Source organism: Musa acuminata, chromosome BXJ1-9, assembly GCF_036884655.1.
Source record: "Musa acuminata AAA Group cultivar baxijiao chromosome BXJ1-9, Cavendish_Baxijiao_AAA, whole genome shotgun sequence".
NCBI lineage: Eukaryota > Viridiplantae > Streptophyta > Magnoliopsida > Zingiberales > Musaceae > Musa > Musa acuminata.
This window is the reverse complement of record NC_088335.1, coordinates 41,123,109-41,149,402: the sequence shown is the minus strand read 5'-3', so window position 1 is coordinate 41,149,402 and position 26,294 is coordinate 41,123,109. Positions and strand designations below refer to the sequence as shown.

At 38.8% G+C, this 26,294-nt stretch overlaps 1 protein-coding gene across 1 annotated transcript in view; it reads right to left on the bottom strand.

The window, feature by feature from the left end:
- Positions 1-1,571: 1,571 nt before the first annotated feature.
- LOC103973939 (secretory carrier-associated membrane protein 1) overlaps positions 1,572-26,294 on the bottom strand; it is a 34,847-nt gene continuing 10,124 nt past the window's right edge. Inside the window, exons 2-12 of the mRNA XM_009388616.3 lie at positions 22,683-22,745; positions 21,055-21,117; positions 19,887-19,920; positions 19,612-19,734; positions 18,996-19,058; positions 18,824-18,917; positions 18,657-18,702; positions 18,485-18,552; positions 16,421-16,469; positions 2,279-2,344; positions 1,572-1,973 (exon numbers count right to left, since the gene is read on the bottom strand). Coding sequence (XP_009386891.1) covers positions 1,887-1,973; positions 2,279-2,344; positions 16,421-16,469; positions 18,485-18,552; positions 18,657-18,702; positions 18,824-18,917; positions 18,996-19,058; positions 19,612-19,734; positions 19,887-19,920; positions 21,055-21,117; positions 22,683-22,745 — 756 coding nt within the window. The 3' untranslated portion in view covers positions 1,572-1,886. The remainder of the gene's footprint in view (positions 1,974-2,278; positions 2,345-16,420; positions 16,470-18,484; positions 18,553-18,656; positions 18,703-18,823; positions 18,918-18,995; positions 19,059-19,611; positions 19,735-19,886; positions 19,921-21,054; positions 21,118-22,682; positions 22,746-26,294) is intronic.

Sequence of the window (26,294 nt, the reverse complement as noted above, 5' to 3'; positions counted from 1 at the left end):
GGGTTTAAAAATATGTTACAATCGAGTTACACTTATTTATAGAATTTATTAAAAATATATTATTTTTATATAAATTTATTCTAAAATAATCATAAAATATAAAAATATTATTTTTTTGTTAAAATCATATTCTAGTATAATTCTCAAAGTTTTAATAATTAATTATCTAAAAATATCTTAAAATAAAAAATATTAATTTGAAAAATAAGTTAGTCGATATCGAAAATATAAAATAGGAAAGATAAGATTTTGTGATTAGTTTTATGATGAATTTATCTAAAAATTAATATATCTTTTAACATATTTTGTGAATAAGTGTAATTCAAATATAACACGAATGTAATTCAAGTGAAATAGTATTTTTAGATAATTTTACATAAAAATTAATATTTTTTTAAGGATAACTTAAGTTTTTATTTTTGGATGAATTTAGGAAAATTTTATATAAAAACTAATATATTTTTTAATGATAACTCAATTTTTTTAGTTTTATGATAAATTTAAGATTTTTTTTTATATAAATAATAATATTTTTTAATATATATATATATATATATTTATATTTATATTTATATTTATATTTAATGCAATTCAAGTATAGCTCAAGTGTACATTGAGTGTAATGGGTTTTCTAGAAAAACTATGAGGTGAAGGTGTTGGATGAGAAAGGAAGGGAAGGAGCAATGGAGTAGAAGGAAATAAAATAATGGTGAGGGAGGTTAAAGGGAGAGAGGAGTAGGAGAAAACTGAGAAAGAGATGGAGTTAAGGTGGAGAAGGTAAGGATAATTTTAAAATATTAATAAGTAATCTAGGTTTTAATTAAATTAACTAAATAATAAAGATTTAATTAATCCATCTGATCCGGTTCATCTCAAGATAATCGATTCATTTAAAAATAATTGAATCAAGCCTAATCAAGAATTAATCATTATTTATTTAAAATATTTTGATTAAAAAAATATTCTTGGATAAAAAATCGAGTGCATCATATGATAAAAACCTGAGGGTTTTTTCTTTCTTTTTTTTTTATAAATTGCTCAAGAAATGGAAGTAATAGGCAAGAACAGACAAACAAAAGGGAAAAATCGCCACAGCTTGGACTGGATAAGGCACTAAAATGTACTCTTTAGGAGCTGCACGTTGACGACGGAAAAATCTAGAGCGAGCATCAACGCTGAAGAAAATGTGCAACATTAAATAGGAAACAAGAACCAAAATGAACACATCCTGATGATCATTTGTAAACTCACAGAAAATCATGAGTAAGGCCAAATAAAGAGAGCTTGCCAAAGATATATCTCCTAAGCAATATCCACGAAAATAAGCCACCATGCTTGCTGAAGCAAAAAGACCCTTTTTTATATATATAGTTTATCACATTGGAACATTGTGTCGTTGACTAATAAAAATGTGAAAACAACAAAAAAGCTCAGGTAACATAACCTTTTAACTTAAGTGGCTTCCCATGTTGATCAAGGATCTTTTAATTGCACTTGTCATGGGATGCGAAGTAATTTATTGTGATAACAGGCATCAATTAGAAAAGGATCAAGAATATATCTACAAGATATGCCCATTAACCACCGTACCAGTAATTGTCACTAATTTGCATTCTTCTATAGCACAAATTCACAGGATGAAATGAGATGGTAGATACAAGCGAGAATAGGCTTCAAAGAAGCTAACACACGCTACATGCTTCCCAGATAAATTTGGAAAAGGAACGATGTACCTTTTCCCATTCAAGGTAACACACCTGACAATATGCCAAAGACATCATGAATGACCAAGAAGAAATCAAGCAAACAAAGACATTAATCAAACTATAGGCCTGATCAACTGCATTTCTCGTCTTCCCCTCAAACAGTGGCTCTGGATAAAATAATCATATTGCTGCCCTCATAGCACCACGTGCTGCCTCACGCTTCATTTCTGCAGCCTTTCCACTCCCACGGAAGTACATATATACTTGCTGCACAGAATTACCAGAACCCTCAGGTTGAACATTGAGTTTAACCAAATAAATCCATTTCCAGATTCAATTTTCACTGAAGCTCATTAAGTACTACTGATTTCTTAATAAATAAGATATAAAAGCCTCCAACTATATTTCATTTAGCATATAATTGATAAGCAACTTTACCAATCAACTGCAATTCCCTTAAACCTTACATAAACATAATTTATTCAATCAAGGAACATGGTTAACTTTAAAAGGAAAAACAGAATGGAATTGTTAACTGCTGGCAACTTCCATATTAGGTGCAGAAAAATGACCTGTATGACCCAAATGCTGAGCAGTGACTCGAGGCAGAACAAACCGAATCCAACAAAATAGAAGATCTACAAGCAAACAAGAATCTAGAGTCACATAACACTACAATTAGATCAAGAAAACTTGCAATAACAGTGAAAACATTTCAACTTCTCTGCTCTAATTTACTAAAGAAATACAGATGCTGCAACTAAATCAAAACTAGTGATTTCTTGAAAATATAGTGTTTGCTTGCAGCATCATACCAAAAGGAGAACATCCAATTAAAGCAGATATTTAGCTGTTAAATTACAATAGATAACTATTGAGTTGCCAAGTGTAGGCCTAAGTGTTCCAAGCTGCAGTTTGTGCAGTCACGTGTTTCACGTATGCCTATGTGGTCATATGACGCTATGCAACTAATATGTCATATTATTGGATGTGAAAACAATCAGATTTGTGGTCCACATCAGCATGAAAATGCAAGCATATGGTTCAGATATACTTCTTATTAGCGTTAATTTACTACGATCTTGATAGTAGGAGATGATGATGATATTATACATTCACCAGTCGTAGAAAGTCTAGCTATACAAATCAGTTGAAGTTGTACTAGTTGTGTCTACAACTACCAGCATACACTTAATGAACAAAGTGACTTAATTATTGCTTGATTAATCTACAATTAGCATACAGTGTATCAATACTGAATGCCATGGGAGCACAAATTATGGCCTTGATATTCAACCACAAGAACCTCCCAGAAACACAACATTCGTTTTGGTAATTAGTAGGGCCTGTACTAATAAGGTACAGCGTGTATCATGCATAACTCATGTGTCATGTATTTATTTTAATGTTTCTATAAGTGTTTTTACTTATGTAGTACGATTTATGTCTCTCAATAGGTCTTATATGCATATTTTGATCCATTTTTCAGGATATATATAAAAAGCTACATTGAAGAGATGGACTAGTCTGAAACTGGACCTGACTAGTCCAACCATTATTGACACTTGGTAGGCTATGGTACCATTGTCGTGGACCAATAAAGAATTGGTACGAATATCACTGAGATTAACTACTAATTTCAATTTGCGTGTATCCTTCATTTAGTTACTAAAAACTATCTTGAATACTTAATTCCACATACTGTTTATATGCTATGTGATACTTTGGTAACTTTTAAACCATTGGCAGATATCAAGTGCAAACATATAATATTGCTTTAGAATTGCAACTTAAACCCTCTAACCTACATTTCCACATGCAACCAAGCTACTGTTAGAACCCTTGCAGATTCTAAACTTGGGATTGATCTCTTTAGGGGATCGGCCTCCTTGGAACTCTATAGGGGTTCCTCCCTCCAAGTTGATACTCAAAGGCTGCAGAAAAGATTCATCTATTGCTTATGAAAAGAGGTGGAATACATGACTATTTATAGGGCTTCTAAACCCTAACTCCTAATAGGACTCCTACTCAAGACTCTTACTTCTAACCAACTCCTAATATGACTCCTAGTGTTTATATTGACTCCTAATATGACTCCTAATATAAACACTATTTATTGAGTATTCCCTTTGGTAACTTTTATATGCTATATTGAGTATGGCTTCTAAAAGATTCATCTGCAAGATCAGTAGTTTATATTGAGAATTTTTTGATGAAACCAAAGGGAAATCCACTGTTAGGAAGTGTCAAAGATGTCATAAAAATTTCGTAGAAATTTGGATAGAAAAAGCACAGTAGCAAGATCAAACAGATGGTGCTATGCGGCTGGAATTCTGCAATGTATCTTTCGTCGTAGAGATGAAAACTTTGTGATGAAAAGTTTATGCAGCAATATAGGAACATTTTTTTTTTTTTTTTGGATTTTCGAATAAGGATAACTAAATTGCAGCAGCAGTAAGGTAGGAAACCAGAACCTGTTGCAATTCACGGGGAGATTAAAGGATGATCCGTGGTGGTGGAGATGATGGCGGAATTCGGTGACGATCTTTTAAGCAATTGTGGGAATTGCTTTGGATGGTTGTAGAGGGTTGATGGATGGCTGTAGAAGGGCAGCGAGACGCCAATAACGCTGCTCTGATACCAGGTGTTAGAACCCTTGCAGATTCTAAACTTGGGATTGATCTCTTTAGGGGATCGGCCTCCTTGGAACTCTATAGGGGTTCCTCCCTCCAAGTTGCTGCTCAAAGGCTGCAGAAAAGATTCATCTATTGCTTATGAAAAGAGGTGGAATACATGACTATTTATAGGGCTTCTAAACCCTAACTCCTAATAGGACTCCTACTTAAGACTCCTACTTCTAACCAACTCCTAATATGACTCATACTCAAGACTCCTATTCCTTTACAACTCCTTATTTTTCTCTAAGAAACAACCTCCTACATGAATGTCCCTCTCAATTAGAACTCTCCTAGCTAGAGTCCTAATAGAATGTCCCTCTCAATTAGGACTCTCCTAGCTAGAGTTCTAACAGAATGTCCCTCTCAATTAGGACTCTCCTAGCTAGAGTCCTAAGAGACCCGCCCTCTTCAAATCAGCCTTGTCCTCAAGGCTGAGATTCCATGAACTCAGGGAACCGGGTCTTCAGCTCCTCATATGGTTCCCATGTGGCGTCTTCAAGTGGTAGATTATTCCAATGCACTAGTACTTCGGTAGATGGATGTCGGCGACGCATCACGATCCTGCGATCGAGGATGGCTTGTGGTTGGGCTTGAATAACTCCATCCTCAGTTGTGTTGGGCAGTTGGATCTGGGGTGACTCGTGTTCTCCCAACTTGGGCTTTAGGCATGATACGTGGAAGACAGGGTGAATTTTGGCATCTTCAGGTAATTTAAGTCTGTACGCCACGGCTCCAATACGCTCTGTGATCTGATAGGGCCCATAAAAACGTGGGGATAGCTTCATAGAGGCTCGAGTGTTGATAGAGAGTTGCTTGTATGGTTGTAGGCGAAGATAAACCCAATCTCCCACTGAAAATTCTCTTTCACTTCGTCGTGTGTCGGCTTGCTGCTTCATTCTGGCTTGAGCGGTAGAGAGATTATCTTTTAACAGTTGTAAGAGTTTGTCCCTATCAATCAATTCTTGATCAACCTGATCTACCTTGACCGAGCCAATTACATACTTTGGAATCACAGGGGCTGGTCGACCATACAATGCTTCATAAGGGGCACATTTTGTAGATGAATGATATATAGTATTATACCACCATTCGGCCCAGGGAAGCCATTTCGCCCACTCTTTTGGTTGGTCGCTAGTGAAATACCGGAGGTACGTCTCTAAGCACCTATTTACCACCTCTGTTTGGCCGTCAGTTTGTGGATGATACGCTGTGCTCATCTTGAGTTTGGTGCCTTGTAACTGAAATAACTCGGTCCAAAATTTACTAGTGAAGATCCTGTCACGATCACTTACGATGGACCTGTTAGGACTCTATCTTGGAGAGTCCTAATTGAGAGGGGCATTCATGTAAAACTGCTAGGACTCTAGCTAGGAGAGTCCTAATTGAGAGGGGCATTCATGTAGGAGGTGTTTTCTTAGAGAAGAATTAGGAGTTATAAGGGAATAAGAGTCTTGACTAGGAGTCCTACTAGGAGGTTAGAAGTAAGAGTCTTAAGTAGGAGTCTTATTAGGAGTTAGGGTTTAGAAGCCCTATAAATAGCCATGTATTCCTTCTCTTTTCATAAGCAATAGATGAATCTTTTCTACAGCCTTTGAGCAGCAACTTGGAGGGAGGAACCCCTATAGAGTTCCAAGGAGGCCGATCCCCTAAAGAGATCAACCCCAAGTTTAGAATCTGCAAGGGTTCTAACACCTGGTATCAGAGCAGCGTTCTTGGCGTCTCGCTGCCCTTCCACAGCCATCCATCAACCCTCCACAACCACCCAAAGCAATTCCCACAATTGCTTAAAAGATCGTCGCCGAATTCCACCATCATCTCCACCACCGCGGATCATCCTTTGATCTCCCCGTGAATTGCAACAGGTTCTGGTTTCCTACATTATTGCTGCTGCAATTTAGTTATCCTTATTCGAAAATCCAAAAAAAAAAATTGTTCCTATATTGCTGCATAAACCTTTCGTCACAAAGTTTTCATCTCTACGACGAAAGTTACATTGCAGAATTCCAGCCACATAGCACCATCTGTTTGATCTTGCTATTGTGCTTTTTCTATCCAAATTTCTATGAAATTTTTATGACATCTTTGACACTTCCTAACAACAGATTTCCCTTAGGTTTTTTCAAAAAATTCTCAATATAAACCATTGATTTTTTACGTCTAATCTGCTATACTTGAAAATCTGTACTATAAAATTTCAATCGCATAGCACTGTTTGTTTGATCTTGATACTATATTGTTTCTATCCAAATCTCGATGAAATTTTTATGATAGCTTTGACACTTCCTAACAGTGGATTTCCCTTTGGTTTTATCAAAAAATTCTCAATATAAACTACTGATCTTTTACGTCCAATCTGCTATACTTAAAAATCTGTGCTGCAGAAAATTTCAGCGGCATATTGTTCCCTTAACCCATCTATTTGCAATCTTTTTTGAATGAAATTTCTTATACACTTCATATATCATCTTGGCTTCCATCTAAGATTGATCTATAAAGAAATTCATCTTAAAAAAATGATCTTGTGTTGCTGTAAATTTTCATCGTAACCCGCTGAAATTTCTCGACGAGAATTCTGCTATCGCAACTTGCACCAATTTTCTTACTGTTATACTGCCGAAATTTTCTTGATTAAATTAGATATCCTTGCTGTCATATAAACTGTGATTTTGCTATCAATTTTCTCCGCAATTCTCTCAAGTTTTTGGTGAAAATTACGTCGAGAAACTGTTGTTTCTTCGACGACAATTCTGCTCTTACAAGACAGCACATACTTGCTGCAACTTCCACTTATTTCTGTCAAACCTTTGCTACCATCTACCACAGATCCAAAACTTTCATCCACAGCCCTAAAACTCTACCAAACCACACCCTCAAACTGCACCCAAAATAGCCACAAAACAAGCCTAAACCGCAGCCTACATCCACCAATACACCAACCCTTTCGACCATCACTTCTCTCAACCTATACATGCCTTTAACCTAACAACAAAAGAGAGATCTTAACATCATAGATTTGGAGGCATATACTATAGCATCTAAGGAGGCAATCAATGCTAAATTTGAAGCCTTGGAGGCGCGAATGGAGGATAAGATTCGGACGCTCTTTACCGAACTCAGATTGGACCGACCACTAAGCCCAAAGAAATCATGTCAAGGAGAGAGCTTTGCCCAATCACACCAAGCCCAAAGATATGACTTCCAAGAGAGGGGAAGCTCTATGACCAACCCCAACTATCCATGTATGAGAGTGGACTTCCCTAGATAGGAAGAAGGAGACCCAATTGGTTGGATCTTGTGCGCGGAGCGATATTTTCGGTACCATAAAATCGCGGATGCATCTATGGTGAAAATTGCAGCTATATATCTTGAAGGGGATGCTATACAGTGGTTTGACTGGTTTGAACATACTTATGGAGTCCTTTCATAGCGACAATTCAAAGAAGGACTGCTGATCCGCTTCAGACCAACCGATTACGAGAATATTGACGGACAACTAGCAAAGATCTGACAAACCTCTACCATTCAGGAGTATCAAACCAGGTTTGAAAGGTTATCTAATCAAACTCATGATTGGTCTCAAAAACAGCTATTGAGGACCTTCATTGAGGGCTTGAAGCCGGAGATCCGAGGAGAAGTTAAAGCGCGACAACCATATACGCTTATGGCAGCCATCTCTTTCGCACGACATCAAGAGGAGCAATTGAACCATGAAACTCGGAGGACTAGGGTCGTTCCTCAACCAGTAATATTGAAGCCCTCAGCCCCCCCTACTATTGACCAAGTCCCTACACCAAAGAGGTTAACAAGAGAAGAGCTTCGGGAGCGATATACGAAGGGGTTATGTTGGCATTGTGACGAACCGTGGAGCCGTGAGCATCGCTGTAGTAAAGGGAGACTTCTTATGATTGAACCAATAGAAGAAGAGGTCATTGAACATCCAGAAGAGAGCCTTGAACATGAAGAAGAAGATGCAGAAGAAGAGCCACAACCGACTGAAGTTACGGTGCATGCACTAGCCGGCTACTCAAACCCGGAAACGATGAAAGTTGGAGGCCTTCTCAAACAACAACCGATCACTGTTCTCATCGACACGGGCAGTTCTAATAACTTTATAAACAGTAAGGTTACTATCCAGATGGCCTTACCTATTGAGAATTGCAGCAGGTTTGACGTTAAGGTCGTCGACGGACGGATTTTGAATTGTGATCGTAGGCACCCACAGGAGAAACTATTGCTGCAGGACCAAGAGATAATTGCATATTTCTTCCTTCTCCCTCCTGATGATCATAAGGCTATGTTCATAATTAAATGGTTGACGACATTATGTGATATTTCTTGGAATTTTATGCAACTAATTATGAAATTTTACAGTAAGGAGAAACAGGTGATACTGAACGGGAAACGTGGGGGCAACATAACGACGATTTGCACACAACAAATGGAGAAGGTTTTGCATAAAGCATGCAGCAGATTTTTTATACAACTTGAGCAGCAAACTAAGGGAGAGCCAATACAATTTGAAGATCCAAACCTACTTCCTTTGCTTGTTGAATTTTTAGATATATTTGACGAACCGTACAACCTACCTCTTACCCGTCGGCATGATCATTATATAATGACTCTTTCAAGCAAACCTCCAGCAAATACTCGGCCATATCAATATCTCCAGAAGGATGAAATAGAAAGGATTGTAAAAGAAATGCTCAAAACAGGAGTTATTCGGCCAAGTTGCAACCTCTATTCTTCACCGGTGCTCCTCATACGAAAGAAGGATAGAATATGGCGATTATGTGTTGATTACCGAGCTCTCAATGGAATAATTATCAAGGATAAATACCCTATTCCAATAGCAGATGAATTACTAAATGAAAGGGAGCACAAATCTTTACAAAGCTGGACCTTTGATCCGGGTATCATCAAATATGAGTGTGCGAAGAAGACATACCGAAAACCACCTTTTGAACACACAACAACCATTACGAATTTTTGCTTTCTTCAACAGAAGGTGGAATATCTTAGGCTCCTATCAGAGGAAGGTGTGACAATGGACCCCTTCAAAATTGAAGCAATGCAAAACTGGCCTACCCCGAGGAACGTAAAATTGCTACATGGCTTTCTAGGTTTAACAGGCTACTACTGCAAGTTCATGAAAAACTATGGCAAGATCAGTGCACCACTTATTTCTTTACTAAAAAAAGATGTCTTCCAATGGTCAGACAGAGCCTCCGCTGCCTTCGACAAACTTAAGGCAGCCATGACGACGACGCCGGTGCTAACACTACCAGATTTCAATCGACCCTTCATTATTGAGGCCGACGCATCTGGAGTCGGAATTGGAGCCATTCTCATGCAAGATGATCGACCACTCATATACACTAGCAAGGCATTATCTCCCTCCCATCAAAATAAGTCAACATATGATAAGGAGATGCTCGCCATTGTGCGCATAGCAACGAGGTGGAGACCCTACTTGATTGGCCAACGATTTCAAATTTAAACCGACCATAAAAGCCTCAAGTACTTTTTGGAGCGAAAAATATCATCCCCTGAGCAGCAAAAAAGGGTAATAAAACTTCTCGAATTTGATTATGAAATAACTTACAAAAAGGGGAAAGAGAATGTTCTTGCAGATGCGCTTTCGCAGCTACCCGACCAAGTTGAAGTTTCGGCTGTTTCACTTCCGACTAAAGACTTTCTTAAGGATATTAAGATGGAATGGCAGGAAGATTCGGAGACCAATAAGATCAAAAAAAAAAAAAAAAAAAAAATAGAGGAAGCACCAAGCTCCGTGGCTCATTACAATCGGGACTCAAAAGAATTATGCTATAAGGGACACATTGTGCTTGTGACAAATTCTACTTGCATCTTCAATAACAGATTTTGGACAAAGTTATTCCATATGCAGGGTACTAAATTGAAAAGGAGTGCGACATATCACCCACAAATCGACGGCCAGATAGAAGTTGTAAATAGGTGCTTGGAGACAGCCCAAAGCCACCCACCAAATATGACTACCCAAAGAGAACTCCAAACCCAACCAAGTGCCATTATTGATCGACGGATCATGACTCGACGACGACGACCCACTAATGAAGTGCTAATATAGTGGGCGAACCTACTAATAGAAGATGCCACTTGGGAGAACTATGACGACTTGAAGATCAAATTCCCATAATTCACGAATCAACAGCCTCGAGGACAAGGCTGATTTGAAAAGGGCGGGTCTGTTAGGACTCTAGATTGGAGAGTCCTAATTGAGAGGGACATTCATGTAAAACTGTTAGGACTCTAGCTAGAAGAGTCCTAATTGAGAGGGACATTTTGTTAGGACTCTAGCAAGGAGAGTCCTAATTGAGAGGGGCATTCATGTAAGAGGTGTTTTCTTAGAGAAGAATTAGGAGTTGTAAGGGAATAGGAGTCTTGACTAGGAGTCCTACTAGGAGTTGGTTAGAAGTAAGAGTCTTAAGTAGGAGTCCTATTAGGAGTTAGGGTTTAGAAGTCCTATAAATAGCCATGTATTCCTTCTCTTTTCATAAGCAATAGATGAATCTTTTCTGCAGCCTTTGAGCAGCAACTTGGAGGGAGGAACCCCTATAGAGTTCCAAGGAGGCCGATCCCCTAAAGAGATCAACCCCAAGTTTAGAATCTGCAAGGGTTCTAACAGGACCTTGGCATCCCATGCAGTTTAACAATATTTTCTATGAAAATCTGGACAATACTAGCAGCAGTGTAGGGATTTCTCACAGCACAAAAATGAGCATATTTCGTAAGTCGATCAACCACCACGAGAATCGTGCTTTTACCTTTGGAAGATGGCAGCCCTTCAATGAAGTCCATGGAGATGTCAGTCCACACTGAGTCTGGTATGGGTAGTGGTTGTAGCTTCCCTGGATTTGCCACAGTTTCACCCTTATGCTGTTGACATACATCACATTGTGCCACATATTCAGCAATAATTTTTTTCATCCCTCTCCAATAAAAATTTTGCTTCACTCTTTTGTAGGTTCTTAGGAATCCAGAGTGTCCTGCTGAAGGTATGGAGTGCATTTGATGCAAGATGATTGTGATGCAAGGGGAGTCAGGTATAAGCACAATGCGATCTTTGTAGCGTAGATCCCTCGAATCCCAGGTGTAGTGGGCTATTGCACTTGGATCCTCCTCCAATTGTTTTATGATGTTGCTGATCTCTGGATCCTTCTTCCATTCTTCCCTAATGTCCTCGAGGAGACCGGTGGTAGGAAGGGAGATGGCTGAAACCTTAGCTTGTTCAGGTAGCCGTGAGAGTGCATCTGCAACAACGTTTTCTTTTCCCTTTTTGTAAATAATTTCATAATCAAATCCAAGAAGTTTGGTTACCCATTTTTGCTGCTCAGGGGATGATATCTTTTGTTCCAAAAAGTACTTGAGGCTTTTATGGTCAGTTTTAATTTGAAATCGTCGGTCGATCAAGTAGGGTCTCCACCTCGTTACTGTGTGTACAATGGCAAGCATCTCCTTATCATATACTGACATGTTTTGATGGGAGGGAGATAATGTCTTGCTAGTGTATGCGAGTGGTCGACCATTTTGCATGAGAACAGCTCCAATTCCGACTCTAGATGCGTCGGCCTCAATGATGAAGGGTCTATTGAAATTTGGTAGTGCAAGCACCGGTGTTGTTGTCATGGCTGCTTTAAGTTTGTTGAAGGCAGCAGAGGCTTTGTCCGACCATTGGAAAACATCTTTTTTCAGTAAAGAAGTGAGTGGTGCATTGATCTTCCTATAGTCCTTAACAAATTTTCGGTAGTAACCCGTTAGTCCAAGGAACCCCCGCAGTAATTTCACGTTTGTAGGTTTTGGCCAGCCTTGCATTGCCTCAATTTTTGTTGGGTTTACCGCCACTCCTTCTTCTGATATTATATGCCCAAGGTACTCTATTTTTTGCTGGAGAAAGCTGCACTTTGGTTGCTTAACAAAAAGAGTATTCTCCCGAAGGATCGTCAAAACAATCCGTAAATGCTGAAAGTGAGTCTCAAGAGAAGGGCTGTAAACGAGAATATCATCGAAAAATACCAGCACAAATTTACGAAGAAAGCTCCGAAATATATCATTCATGAGACTTTGAAAGGTTGAAGGAGCATTAGTGAGTCCAAAAGGTATTACCAAGAATTCATAATGGCCATCATGTGTGCGAAATGTAATTTTTGGAATGTCATTGTCACATACCCAAATTTGGTGGTAACCGGATCGGAGGTCCAACTTCGTGAAGACTCGAGCTCCTTTCAATTCATCAAGAAGTTCATCCACCACTGGTATTGGGTATTTGTCCTTGACGGTTATGCCATTTAAAGCTCGGTAGTCGATGCACATCCGCCAAGTTCCGTCCTTCTTGCGTACAAGTAGCACCGGTGAGGAATAGGGGCTGCAACTTGGCCGAATCACCCCTGTTTCAAGCATCTCCTTTACGATCTTTTCAATTTCATCTTTCTAGAGGTGAGGATATCGGTACGGTCGAGTGTTCGCTGGTGGCTTGCCCGGAAGGATTGGAATTCGATGGTCATGTTGCCGAGAAGGAGGAAGACCGCGCAGTTCAGCAAATATGTCGACAAATTCAGTAAGCAATTGGGCAAGATTTTGATCTTCAATTTCTATTTTCTTCCCCTCTGGTTGCTGCTGGAGGTGCATCAAAAAGCCACCATTTACCTTGTATAAAACTTTCTCCATTCGTTGGGTTGAAACAGTGGTAACGTTGCTTCCACGCTTCCCGCGTAGGATGATCTGTTTGCCCTTATAGTAGAATTTCATAATTAATTTAGAAAAGTTCCAAGAGACATCACCTAGTGCAGTCAACCATTCTATACCAAGCACTGCCTCATAGTCATCGATTGGTAGGAGGAAGAAATCGGTGATAATTTCTTAGTCTTGCAGTAATAGTTTCACCTGCGGGCATCTTTGGTCGCACTTTAGGATTCTGCCGTCGGCAACCTTTACTTCGAACTTGTTGCAACCTTCAATATGCAGTGCCATCCGAGCAGCAACCTTACTATTCAGGAAGTTATTAGTGCTACCCGTGTCGATAAGAACAATGATCGGCTGTTGTTTAAGAAGGCCTCCAACTTTCATCGTTTGCGGATTTGAGTAGCCGGCTAGTGCGTGTACCGTAATGTCGATCGGTTGTCGCTCTTCTTCCATATCTTCTTCTTCATGTTCAAGACTCTCTTCTAGATGTTCAATGACCTCTTCTTCTACTGGTTCAATCATAAGAAGTCTACCTTTTTTACAGCGATGCTCACGGCTCCATGGCTCGTCGCAATGCCAACATAACCCCTTCGCAGATCGCTCCCGAAGTTCTTCTCTTGTTAACCTTTTCGGTGCAGGGACTCGTTTGATAGTAGGGGGGGTTGAGGGCTTTAGTATTGTAGGTCGTGGAGTGATCCTAGTCCTCTGGGCTTCATGGTTCAATCGCTCCTCTTGAAGTCGTGCGAAAGAGATGGCTGCCATAAGCGTGTAAGGTTGTCGCGCCTTAACTTCTCCCCAGATCTCCGGCTTTAAGCCCTCAATAAAGGTCCCCAATAACTCTTTTTCAGACCAATCACGAGTTTGATTAGATAACCTTTCAAACCTAGTCTGGTACTCCTGAATGGTGGAGGTTTATCGGATCTTTGCTAGTTGTCCGTCAATGTTCTCGTAATAAGTTGGTCCGAAGCGGATCAGTAGTCCTTCTTTGAATTGCCGCCATGAAAGGACTCCATAAGTGTGTTCAAACCAGTCAAACCATTGTATAGCATCCCCTTCAAGATGTATAGCTGCAATTTCCACCATGGATGCATCCGCAGTTTTATGGTATCGAAAATATCGCTCCGCGCGCGAGATCCAACCAATTTGGTCTCCTTCTTCCCATCTAAGGAAGTCCACTCTCATGCGCGAATAGTTAGGGTCGGTCATAGAGCCTCCCCTCTCTTGGAAGGCATCTCTTCGGGCATGATGTGATTGGTTAGAGCTCTCTCCTTGATGTGATTTCTTTGAGCTTGGTGGTCGGCCCAAATTGAATTCGGTAAGGAGAGTTCGAATCTTATCCTCCATTCGTGCCTCAAAGGCTTCAAATTTAGCATTGATTGCCTCCTCAGATGCCATAGTATATGACTCCAAATCTGTGATGTTAAGATCTCTCTTTTGTTGACGGGTTAAAGGCATGTATAGGTTTGATAGAAATCAGTGAAAGTTTGCTGCAGAATTGTGTTGTCTTGTAAGAGCAGAATTATCGTCGAAGAAACAGCGGTTTCTCGACGAAATCTCCACAAAAAATTTGAAAGATTTGAGGAGGGAATTGACAGCAATATCTCAGTTTATATGACAGCAAGGATGTCCAATTTAATCAAGAAAATTTCGGCAGTAACAGCAAGAAAATTGGTGTAAGTTGCGATAACAGAATTCTCGTCGAAAAATTTCAGCAACTTACGATGAAAATTTGCAGCAATATAGGAACGAAATTTTTTTTTTTTTTTGGATTTTCGAATAGGGATAACTAAATGGCAGCAGCAGTAAGGTAGGAAACCAGAACCTGTTGCAATTCACGGGGAGATCAAAGGATGATCTGTGGTGGTGGAGATGATGACGGTGGAATTTGGCGACGATCTTTTAAGCAATTGTGGGAATTGCTTTGGGCAGTTGTGGAGGGTTGATGGATGACTGTGGAAGGGCAGCGAGATGCCAAGAACGCTGCTCTGATACCAAGTGTTAGAACCCTTGCAGATTCTAAACTTGGGATTGATCTCTTTAGGGGATCGGCCTCCTTGGAACTCTATAGGGGTTCCTCCCTCCAAGTTGCTGCTCAAAGGCTGCAGAAAAGATTCATCTATTGCTTATGAAAAGAGGTGGAATACATGACTATTTATAGGGCTTCTAAACCCTAACTCCTAATAGGACTCCTACTTAAGACTCCTACTTCTAACCAACTCTTAATATGACTCATACTCAAGACTCCTATTCCTTTACAACTCCTTATTTTTCTCTAAGAAACAACCTCCTACATGAATGTCCCTCTCAATTAGGACTCTCCTAGCTAGAGTCCTAACAGCTACCTATCAATGAATTCTAAAATTAGTTGAAATTTAAGATCTTATTTCAATCCTTACTCCAATAGACCTATGTATGGGCTGGGACACTTACCCGACCCGACAACCTGGCCTCCAAATAGGAGAGCTCTTGGGCAAAGTTTTGACTTGCTCAGGCCCAAGATGGGCAAAAAAGTTGGGCCCAATTAAAACTAAAGTCAGGCCTGGGTAGAAAATTTTGCATCTAGACCCTACCAGAATAAAATCATTATTATTATAAATTTAGGTTCACAATGTAACAAAATGAAGAAAAACACAACAAGGCTAGTAATGGTGTTTAGTTTATTGCGAGGTCTTGTCTCTTATCGTACTTCAATATTTTGAGTGCTTAAGCTAATATTTTTTGTCCTTAGTAATTAGTTATGGGCAGGGATTGCATACATTGGTCCAAGCCTGGAAAAAACAAAAACTTAGTAGGCACAAGCTAAACCAGGTTTGAGCCAACCCAAGGATAAGTGAACTTCCTCCAATGCACCTCCTATATTACATAAAATCGCTGCCTACTCTCTCAGCATTCCTGCAACTATTGTTCTCCCTCCAACAACCCACCTTGGCCACCATCTGTTCCTTCATCCTTCAGTGAAATAGCAATCGCAAATAAAGGCAACCAAACAAAATGAAGGTAAGTTGCACTTACAAATGCAGGAAACCAAACAATTGAGCTTTTTTTTTATGCAGCACTTACAATTACATTGAGATTATGTTAGCAGGTACTTCTACTTTTAATAATCAAATAGTCCCATGGTACTAAATAGTTTAGACTTACATGTCTCTATCCAGTTATGCCCAAAGTAAGCCCCATGCTGGATTTAAAATAAACTCCATAACATACAATCTTATTTAATCAGCAATATTAAGACACAATGTTCATGTCTATCTGCTCAAGTTATTTCAAGAACATAGAAAAAAGTTCAACAAATTTTCTATGGAAACCTATACTCACCCCAACCAAAGCCTTACTGCTGATAAGATCCACTGCTGGCAAAATACCTCTGCAACAGAAAACATGAGAAGGACATGCATAAGCAGAAAAGAAAATGGAAGTTGTTCAATAATTTTGTATAAGTTGGCAAGGAAGCAAATCCTTCCTCAAGGTGATACAGTAAAAACTTTCATTTTTCAGCATCCAATGAAACAATAACAAGTTTATCTATTTTCATCCTTTTGTCTACAAGAGTCTGATAAAAAAGTTCTTTATAGATTAGGTCAGACCACAACTTTTGTAGTACCAGAATAGCAACAAATTACATAAGTCCATCTGGAGAATACTAGGTTGCCCAAAGAGCAAACAAGAATTGATTTTACACAAACTAAGTGAATCACGATATCATGTCCAAAGTTGTAAGTAGTAATAATTAATGTTACAGCTAAGTTGTAAGATGTCACCAGTGTCCTACTAAGAGCTAAGTCATGTTCCAAAACTCTGCAAACAAGCTCTAAAATGGTCTCCTACAATTCCACCACTATTGTCAACTTCATTTTAGCTCAAAAATCCTCTATTACTGGAACCATTGGTGAAGACTAAGATGCCCACATTTGTTAAAGTCCAACATAATATAGAAGGCAATACATTTTTGCTCAAACTGCCATGTTAAGACTATCGACAAAAAATTTCACAAAATATCAGAGAGTCTCCTTAATGCTCTCCTATAATCCGAGCAATCTTCAAACAAATTTGTTAGACTTACAAGATAACAATCTTATAGGATATTAGAAACTAAACTTGAATGTGGTTAGTTGGGAAACACACAATAACTAGATGCAACAAGCAATGAAATAGATACTTTTATAATAATGAGTAATTTCTAAGGGTAATTGAACTGGAAATAAAAATGATGAAGCTATCTAAATGAAAAATCTATTTCCTTGCAAAAGAATCCATTGTATTTGGAGTAATGGAAGAAAATCAAAATTACATTTTCTTTTCCTTTCATTGTGCTTAAGCATAGAAAAGCCTGAAAATACTTTATAGTTGTGACATTGATCAGCATAATCAAAAGCTATGCTTTTTCAATAAATGTAAAAAAGGTTGTGCAATTTTTAGTTTTCTGTCAATGGAAAACGTTCTGCCAACAAATTTTCCATGAAATCAATGGGAAATCTGACACAGAGAAAGGAAGAGTGGAAGGAATTGAAAGCCACCAAGTCTCATAGAGTTTAAAAGCAAGGAAGCTCGAAGGTAAATATAGCATATACCCCTAAAATTTCAAGATAAAAGTATCTCAATTGGGTTTGTTCCAACAAATTCACAGTTTTAAAAAGTCAACATAGTCCAAGGATAGTAATTCTGTGGCATCAGAATGGGAGGATACTAATACCTTTCTGCACATTCTATACCATGGGCAGAGAAATGCTACCAAATATTCAGCTGGCCATGTTTCTGCAATGATTTGGCACATCTAGGGCACTTACTGACTCATGCTGGCCATACGGTTAAGTTTGCCTCCTAGTATTATTCACTTAGCACACCACTTGCACAATGGACTTATGCACTAAATAGACTTTCCTTCCATTTCATATCAAATTAAAATTGTGATGTGATTATTTATCACATCAACTTGTGTCTTCTCCAGAATATTTAGCAATAACAGCAAAAATTCCTCATTGTTTCATGTACAATACCCAATGAAGAAAAGCTTAATAGATTTTAAATTAAAATTCAACTATTTGAATATCTAGAAATCAACATAACTTGACTATATTTTCTTCTAGCTGACACACATTACTAAAAACAATAGCTGATGGATTTTTAGGAAAATACATTTTGATGTCAAGCTGCCAAAAATCATGAGCATGAATGCATGATCTCTAAAACAAATTTTGAAAGTTAACCTTCCAATGCACAAAAGGTAAAAGGCCAGTCTCAATTATTTTCTCAGTGAACAAATCAAATTTGCATTCACCAAATTTGGAGGATGTATCAAAATGGGTTAGCTGTAGCCTCTGTATATATGAATTTATTACTTTCACCATTCACCATATATTACTCATAAAAAGAGAAACTTACGTCAAAGATTTTCCCTTGAAAAAAATTGGAGGAGCCACAGCAGAATATATGACAAAAGCAATGTGAAGCTGCACAGACATAAGAGAGTCAATTGGAGAACATTTTACTTTCCATAAAGCATTACCATGAAAAAAGATATCTGAGACAACATCTTAAACCACCAAGAACATACCAAGTAAAATAGGAAAAACCATCCAAAATTCAAAGCGCTTTCAGTCCTATAAAACATGTTGCAATGTCATGTGAACATATGACATCATAAGCTTAAAGCATAAGTTTGTATCCATCATAGTCTTGAAGTCCACAAACTTTAGTAAAGGTTGAGATATGAAACTGTACCTCATGGCACGATAAAGAGGCCGATACCACAACACATATGCACCTGGGACACCAGAGATGAAGTAGATGATTGCAAGCAACCAGATCTTGACACCTAGAAATAAGAAGCAAATAAAATTAATTTCCATTGTGGCATTATAGTATCCACTCACAAAAAAGATCCTCTAAGTACCTTCCCCTTTAATCCATGCTGTTGTAACTGCTATAATATTCCAAAACAGGCATGCAGTCAAACCTGTCAAACACCCAAATTGAGAAATAATTTCATATTTTGTTTTCACATAAAAATTTTACACCCAAAGTTCAATAACTATCTACTAGAATTATTCCTACCATGTAAATCTTATCAATTATACATTTTGTCTCCTAAAGCAACTTAGCTAAGCGATCATATGAGAATGTTCCAAAAGCCTATATATACCATGGTAAATATTTTTGGTTTAGTCCACTAAAGTCCAATATTACTCCTGAATATGAGGGCACAAAACAATAAGAAACTGCTTCTTAGATAACAAATCAACTACATGCAGCACATACATTTCACATTCATAAGATATCTTTGTCAACAGATGTCAATGCCCAAACTAAAATGACAGTGAGAAAGTTACTATCATAAGATGAAAAATATGTCACATATCAAAATGGTTAACTGATTGTCCTCATAATTTGGTTAGAATGTGAACAAAAAATGCAAAAGTTCAAGTGTTCTGAGCAAGAAAAGCAACAAGGCCTTAGAACCATAAAAAACAAGGGCGGAACTTTGATTAATGATAAGAGCCTAAACATACCTAACAATGAAGCAAATGCAAGATACTGCAATCTCTGCAGGTGAATGGGTATCTCATTTGCAATATCATGATGGATAATAGGAAAAAAACGTGGCCAGTTTTTCTCATCTATAACAACACCAGCTGCAAAGAAGCAAAAAATAAGGAAGGGCAACCAATTTAAGAAAAGATAAATTTAACTTGTATTCATCTTAAAACAGTAAGGCTCTTGCCTAACATTAAAAGAAAAAAAAGAGTACTAGTCAATTTATTCTATGAAAATATAGACTAGTCACCTTGTGCTGCAGCCTCTTCTTTACGTTTTAGTTCCTGTTTTACCAGCAAAATAAATAAATAAAAACAAAGAAAAAGCACACATGCACAATTAAAGACAACCATTCCATTTGACAGAAGTAAATGCAAAAAATTCTTTTTTTCATGATCTGTAGAAACATAATATGATTTTAGGGCTTTTTGCATACATAAGCCATCAAATTAGTATAAAAACAAACCAGTGAGAAACAAGTAATCATAGTTTCAGAAATATAATGTAGTTTGATCAAAATACAGCATTTTTGTATACAATATGTGGTAGAAATGTGTGGGTATTAATATAATGATGATTTAAGAAGTGCTCAAAATTTAATGTTCTATTTAAAATTTTCAAAGTTTGAGCCGTTGTCATGATATTTGGGACTTCTTCCGAAGCTTGTGCATGCCAAGGCATCCTATGGCTATAGGATAACAAATTTATTTTATATTAGTTCTTTAGATAATATTTGGCTGTTGAAAACAATTACATGCATTTGCATGTTGCTTGCCTTAACTACAAGATCATGCATTTGAGTGTCACTTGCCTTACTATGCTTGAGTGTCAAGAGAGGTTGTGAATATCTATGAAGCAATTATATTGCTAGTTCATTAGTTATTTTTATTCTTTTCTGATTTTAAATGATACTTACAATTTTCAAAAAAGAACCCACATATGCAACTACATACACACTTGCATTGTGCAAACACACTATGTCACAACCTAATCGCCTGCATGCCAATTCCACTTTTATAACCTTGCACACAATAGATCTTATACACATGACGAGCTTATAAACTGAGTAATGTTAGCTTTTGCAAAGCATATAAATAAGATACTCTTTTTTAATAGATCAGGCTAGTTAACAATTTCATTGCATAAAGGTATATCATATACCACATATTACCTAGCACGTATTGTCCAACACACTTGAGTATCAAGATGTTTGTTTTACAATTGTCTCACAAATTAATTATATAACAATACAATGGTAAGCATAGCATAACATTTTTGGACAAGAATATTCCACATATTCTTTTATTTAGTTTCAAACTATCTAAATCTTTAACGCAAGAGAAGCAAAACTGAAGTTCCAAGAATAAGGGCAGGACTTGCATTTGTGACCATTAAACTCAAGGACATACAGGACATACCTTTTCCCTCTTATTCAGTTCTGCCTCCCTGGCTTGTAGTTCTCTTTCCTTTTTCTTGAGATCCTACATTATAAACACAGATAAAATAAGCAACTAAGAAATATCAATACACCACAGTACTTGCAATGCAATCTATGTTAATCAGATAATTGATTTAAGAATGATGTGATCACTATTACAAGTTTTGCAAAAAGTTCATAAAAAAAAATGGTTCATTAGTTGACTCACTATTCAAGGAAGTGCTCATAGGTTCTTGATCCCATCTAAAATGCAAAGACATTGAAAGGTTTTCTTGTTTAAGAAGTACATGTATCCTCACAAAATGGAACTAAAATGTATCTAGAGACTGGTCTTGTGAAAATGTCATTATAACTTCTGCCTATACTCATCATATCAAAGAATATCATAATGGCACAACAGCCATTGCAGAAATCAGCAGGGTTCCAGTGGGAGCAGGAAAAGCTAGCATTTGAATAAGAAGGGTTCAAGAAATGTATCTTGTCCATTCAAATTATTTGATAGACCTAGGATTCTGGGGACGTGATGTTTCATCAATTATTAGTTCTTCAGTTCCCTAAAACTCAGGTCCCTAAAAAGAAGTATTCTAGTGCCCTGATTATTTCTACGATATCTTCATCCTCTTCACCATTTATCAGGATAACTGGAGCTAAATCTCTATTCACTTCACAACCCTCAGGACTATATTTAAAATAATAATGCCAGGAATAAAGGAGCTACATCCTCAATCACCAATTGGAGACAATTTATGTACATCAGGTATTAGTAAAAGGTTTCAACTGTCCCTGAATTATTGAAAACTCTTTGTTTTTTTGACAAATTATTGAAGAATCTCTCTAATTGAGACTTGAAGGCTCTCTTTCTTCTTTCTCGTGGATTAATATGCTCTGTGCCACTAAGGCTAGCTTCTCAATACTACATCTTTTGCAATGACGAAAGACTGCATGACAAAATATTATAAATCATTTTAGAATATGGTGCATTGTGGTAAATAGATTTCAGTTCTGAAACAGATATAATAACAGGTCTGCTGGTGCAAGATCCAAATCAATAAAGAATAGTATGATTTCCATAGCAACAGAAAGTAGAGGGAAAGGAAGGTAGAATAGCAGTGAGATGGAGACAAAATATGGAACATCATAAGCAAAATAAAGATACAAGTGCAACAGAAAAAAATTATAGAAATAAGGATATGAATCATGGAATTTTGTGTCAAAGCCTTCTGAATAGGTCAAACATCTCATGATCCTTAATTCAGGTCAGATTGGGACCTTATGACCACCCTAAAAGGGATGCAAATCAGTATTACAATATCTTTGTTATCCCAAATCAGATAACCTTCTAAGATATTTAGAATCATGTTAATAGTTCCTTTATTTTCTAGGGAATAAAGGTCTGTCATACAGGAAAATCATGATTCCACCGCCATTACTTTCTCCTAATAAACTCTAGTGACAGCCCTTAAATTTATAAAATCACAGTAAAAGCTTCAAAAAAATTGAAAACAAGATCTTAAGACTAATATATTCAAAGCAAGACCTACATTTGACACAAGCTGCACCTTAACTTGACCTTGATTGCAAAATTGTAAGTTCATGATGTACACGTACCGCTGAACCTAGTGAGCCTCCACCATAATTTGATCCAGCTGCTTTTCCACGTACCCCAGAATCCTGCCATAGACGTTATTAAATGATACCGAAAGGATATATGGTAAAATAAAACAAATAAAAAGTTGACACATTAATATCAAAGAAACAATGAGGTTATTGGGTTAGATATCAATTTGAAAGAAGAGCGATATACATTAAAGCAATAGTTTAAATAGGAGTCCAGGTGCTCGCTTAGGTGCTTCAATGAAGTGCCACCTAGGCACTCGCCTAAACCCAGGCATCGGGCGTCTCGGGTGAGCGCCCGATTGAAACAAAGCAACTGAACTAGAGTCTGAATCGGTTGAATAGTAGCTTAGTTGGTTCAATTGAACCAACTAAGCTACATAACGTTACTAAACTTGCACAAAACACACACCCCCCCTCCCCGTGCGACCCGGAGCCATAACCCTAGCACAGTCGTTTCCGATGCTTCCTTTGCCGCTGCCTCCGCTGCCAATTGGACCAACCCTTCCTCTATCGCTGACGGACGAGTCCAAAGGTCTAGCTTTCGTGCGTAGTTCCCTCCACCATCACGGCTTCCATGTGCAGCTCCTTCCACCGTCAAGGGAGAGGACCACAATTTCCTTTGCCACCGATTGACACATTTGAAGCTTCTTCCGCCCACGACGTCATCGTCCGCAGCTTCTACCGCCATTGTTGTCAGTGTTTGAAGCTTTCTCCATCGGTACTACTACTGTCCGCAGCTTCCTCCGCCGCCAATGCTGTCGTCCGAAGCTTCTTTCACGGCTGTTGTCATCTGAAGCTTCCTCTACTGCTGGTTCTACCATCCTATCACGCACTTAGCTAATTTTGCCTAAGTCATGCGGCACCCTTACGTATCCGTCTGCAAAGGTCAGCCTCCTCGAAACCTCCTATTGTCCCTTAGGACCTACAAAAGAGAAAACGGATTAAAGAAAGTTTCTCACTCAGGATCCACAAGCAATCATTTCAGCAAAAACTTTATAGCCAATGCAAATTACAAACAGACTTCACAAATTCTGAACGATCACACAACAAAGGATCTAAAATAGTCCACTATAGATCAAAATCCCCACAAGTGCCCACATGACACAAACCTTTGTTTGCAAGCCTAAGACGACCACTAAAACAAAATAAAATGGGGTTGCTAAGCCTACTATCAGCCCTTTACATATTGTGCAAAGCATGAACAAAATCGAAAGACACGGACATATATGAGAATTACATTAAACACCCAAATTATAGTTTTGTCCGTGACATTCTCCCCCACTTATTCCTTCGACGTCCTCATCGAAGTCTTTACAGATGTTGCATTTCCTAGCCTTTACTGAGTCTTTAATCTTCTGCTCCAGTTGTAATGCGTCACTTGGCGCCCAACTGCACTCCGCTGTTATTGTTAAGTAGTCGAACTTTGATCCATCATGCTGCTTCAACTCGCCAAAGACTCTGACTTTAGTGTGGGGTCGGCTAAGTTGTGTTGATCCCTGCTGTTTTTTGCGGATCCCTTAGATGAAGGAAAAGATCCTCCTTAGTATGCGCTAGTCTCTCAAATGCCTCATGCCGCTAGAACTAGGTGGATGCATGTTGGAGCTTTAATGAAAATCGCCTCACAAACTTTAAAGTTTTTAGGTCCTTCCTCCATAAAATTTGCTCATCGTTTTTTCTTCCACTTAGACATCACTTCCAAGTAGGTTCGCATCACTTCCACTTTCGATTGACATTCTGTTGGGAAATAAAGCAGATAATCTACTCTCAGTAGCACTGATCACCATTGGTGAGGATTTGACAACTAGTGTCTTCCATTCGGTTCTTCGAAGGGTTTATGAACCTATGTAGAGCTCCTTTGCTGGATAGATAAGAGAATTAGGGTACTCGGTTTCACCCATTCTATTAAGAGTTAAGAAGGAAAATGTTACCTTGATTTCGCCCACCTCCTTGAGGGTTGTACTCCATGCATCGAGCTGGTTACTAGCCTTCACCCGCTCATTGCTCATACTTCTAAAGCACTTGAAGTGTTTACACTCCTTACGTTGAGTTAGCAGTTGTGATTCACCTTCTCAATGCCATTGAACTTCTGAAATGCAAGAAGTTTTCACCCCAACTTAGAGCAAGTTTTTAATAGTTTTGGTCGCCTCTGGGATTATGCCATCTTCTCCATCATCTTTGCTGCCTACTCCTCTGAGTTGTAAAGGTACAGCATCGCGTACTGTCTACTTCATTCCTTAGTCGAGCACTCTTGCATCGACCTGAAATCGTTCACTTTCGATTATCTTGATGAGAAGCTTGTTGACACCGATCTTACGAAGTTCCCTGACATCTACCCTTCAGCCTTATCTCGGTACTTGGAGTTTGCCTTTGCATTCTCCACTACCTCGACCCCTTTCACGACCAAGTACTCTCCCTCCAAGAGAGCAAGGGATCGATGACTTCATAGAAGTCCCGCCTCTGAGGTACCATAGCGCTGCCATGCCCATGGCCCTACTATTCGTCGTCTCGTATCTGCGTCCCTTTCTTCCCGATCAGTAGATTTGCCTTTGTGGCACTGTGGCACACATTCAAGTCCACCTCCATTCTAACCAACGCTTGGTTTTGGGTAGCTAGGTCCCTTTGGACTCGTCATTGCTTCCTCGCTCCTTTCGACCCTCTGCTTCAACACGTTTGTGTTCTCCGAGCAATTTCCCTTGGTCGATGGAAAAATAGACTACAACTCTTATGCATGGCCACCGCCATCATGTTGCAGGGTTCGTATCGATTTTGTTCTCCTTAGCTTTATTGGTAGCAACATTTGCTTGCTCGGCCTAATCCTCTGACTTATCGGGTCCCTTAGACGAATATGAGCTCTGAAGCAGTCCAACTCTCTAGTCGCTTTGATCATACCTCTGTATGATCAAGTCCCCCCTATTAGACTCGCTCGTACCTGCATTCGAAATTCTCCTTCGGTGGTACACAACCCCTATATACTGATGACCAAGGCTTTTATCCGATGCAAGATTCGATGCACGCACGGAAGACCCACCTCTGCAATACCATGACATTCACTCCTTGAATCCATAGTCTTTCTTGTCATCGTGTTGTTCACCGAAATGGTGTTCGCAGTAGCTCCCGATCATACCTTTGTATGATCTAGTCTCTTGCGGGACTACTTACGTGTGTATTGCATTGCCACGAACTGTTCCACTATAATCCATTGCACCATGTCGCCTCCTGGTGATATCTTCATTCTATTCTGATCATTGTGGGATGAACTCGGATTGTGATCCCTCTATGTATGGTCTTTACCAACACATTACAGGGCCTCTTCCACCTTTGATTGTGTTCGCTCTTTTGGCAATCGACCTTCGTCCATTCGCTCTCGGGTCACACCCAGACGAAATACAATTCTAAGACAGTCCATCACCTAGTAGCTCCCGAAGTCGACCGACTTCGCTGAAATTGGTGCACCATTGTCTGGATCCTGGGCCTCTGCCCCCACCAGCACAATCTCCGCTACGCATTGCTTCCTTCATAGCAACTTGAATGGCAGTACTATGGAGTATTACTCAAGAGTACCCGCCTTCACATCCTCTTGCCTTGTGCCAAGGCCTTCTGAAC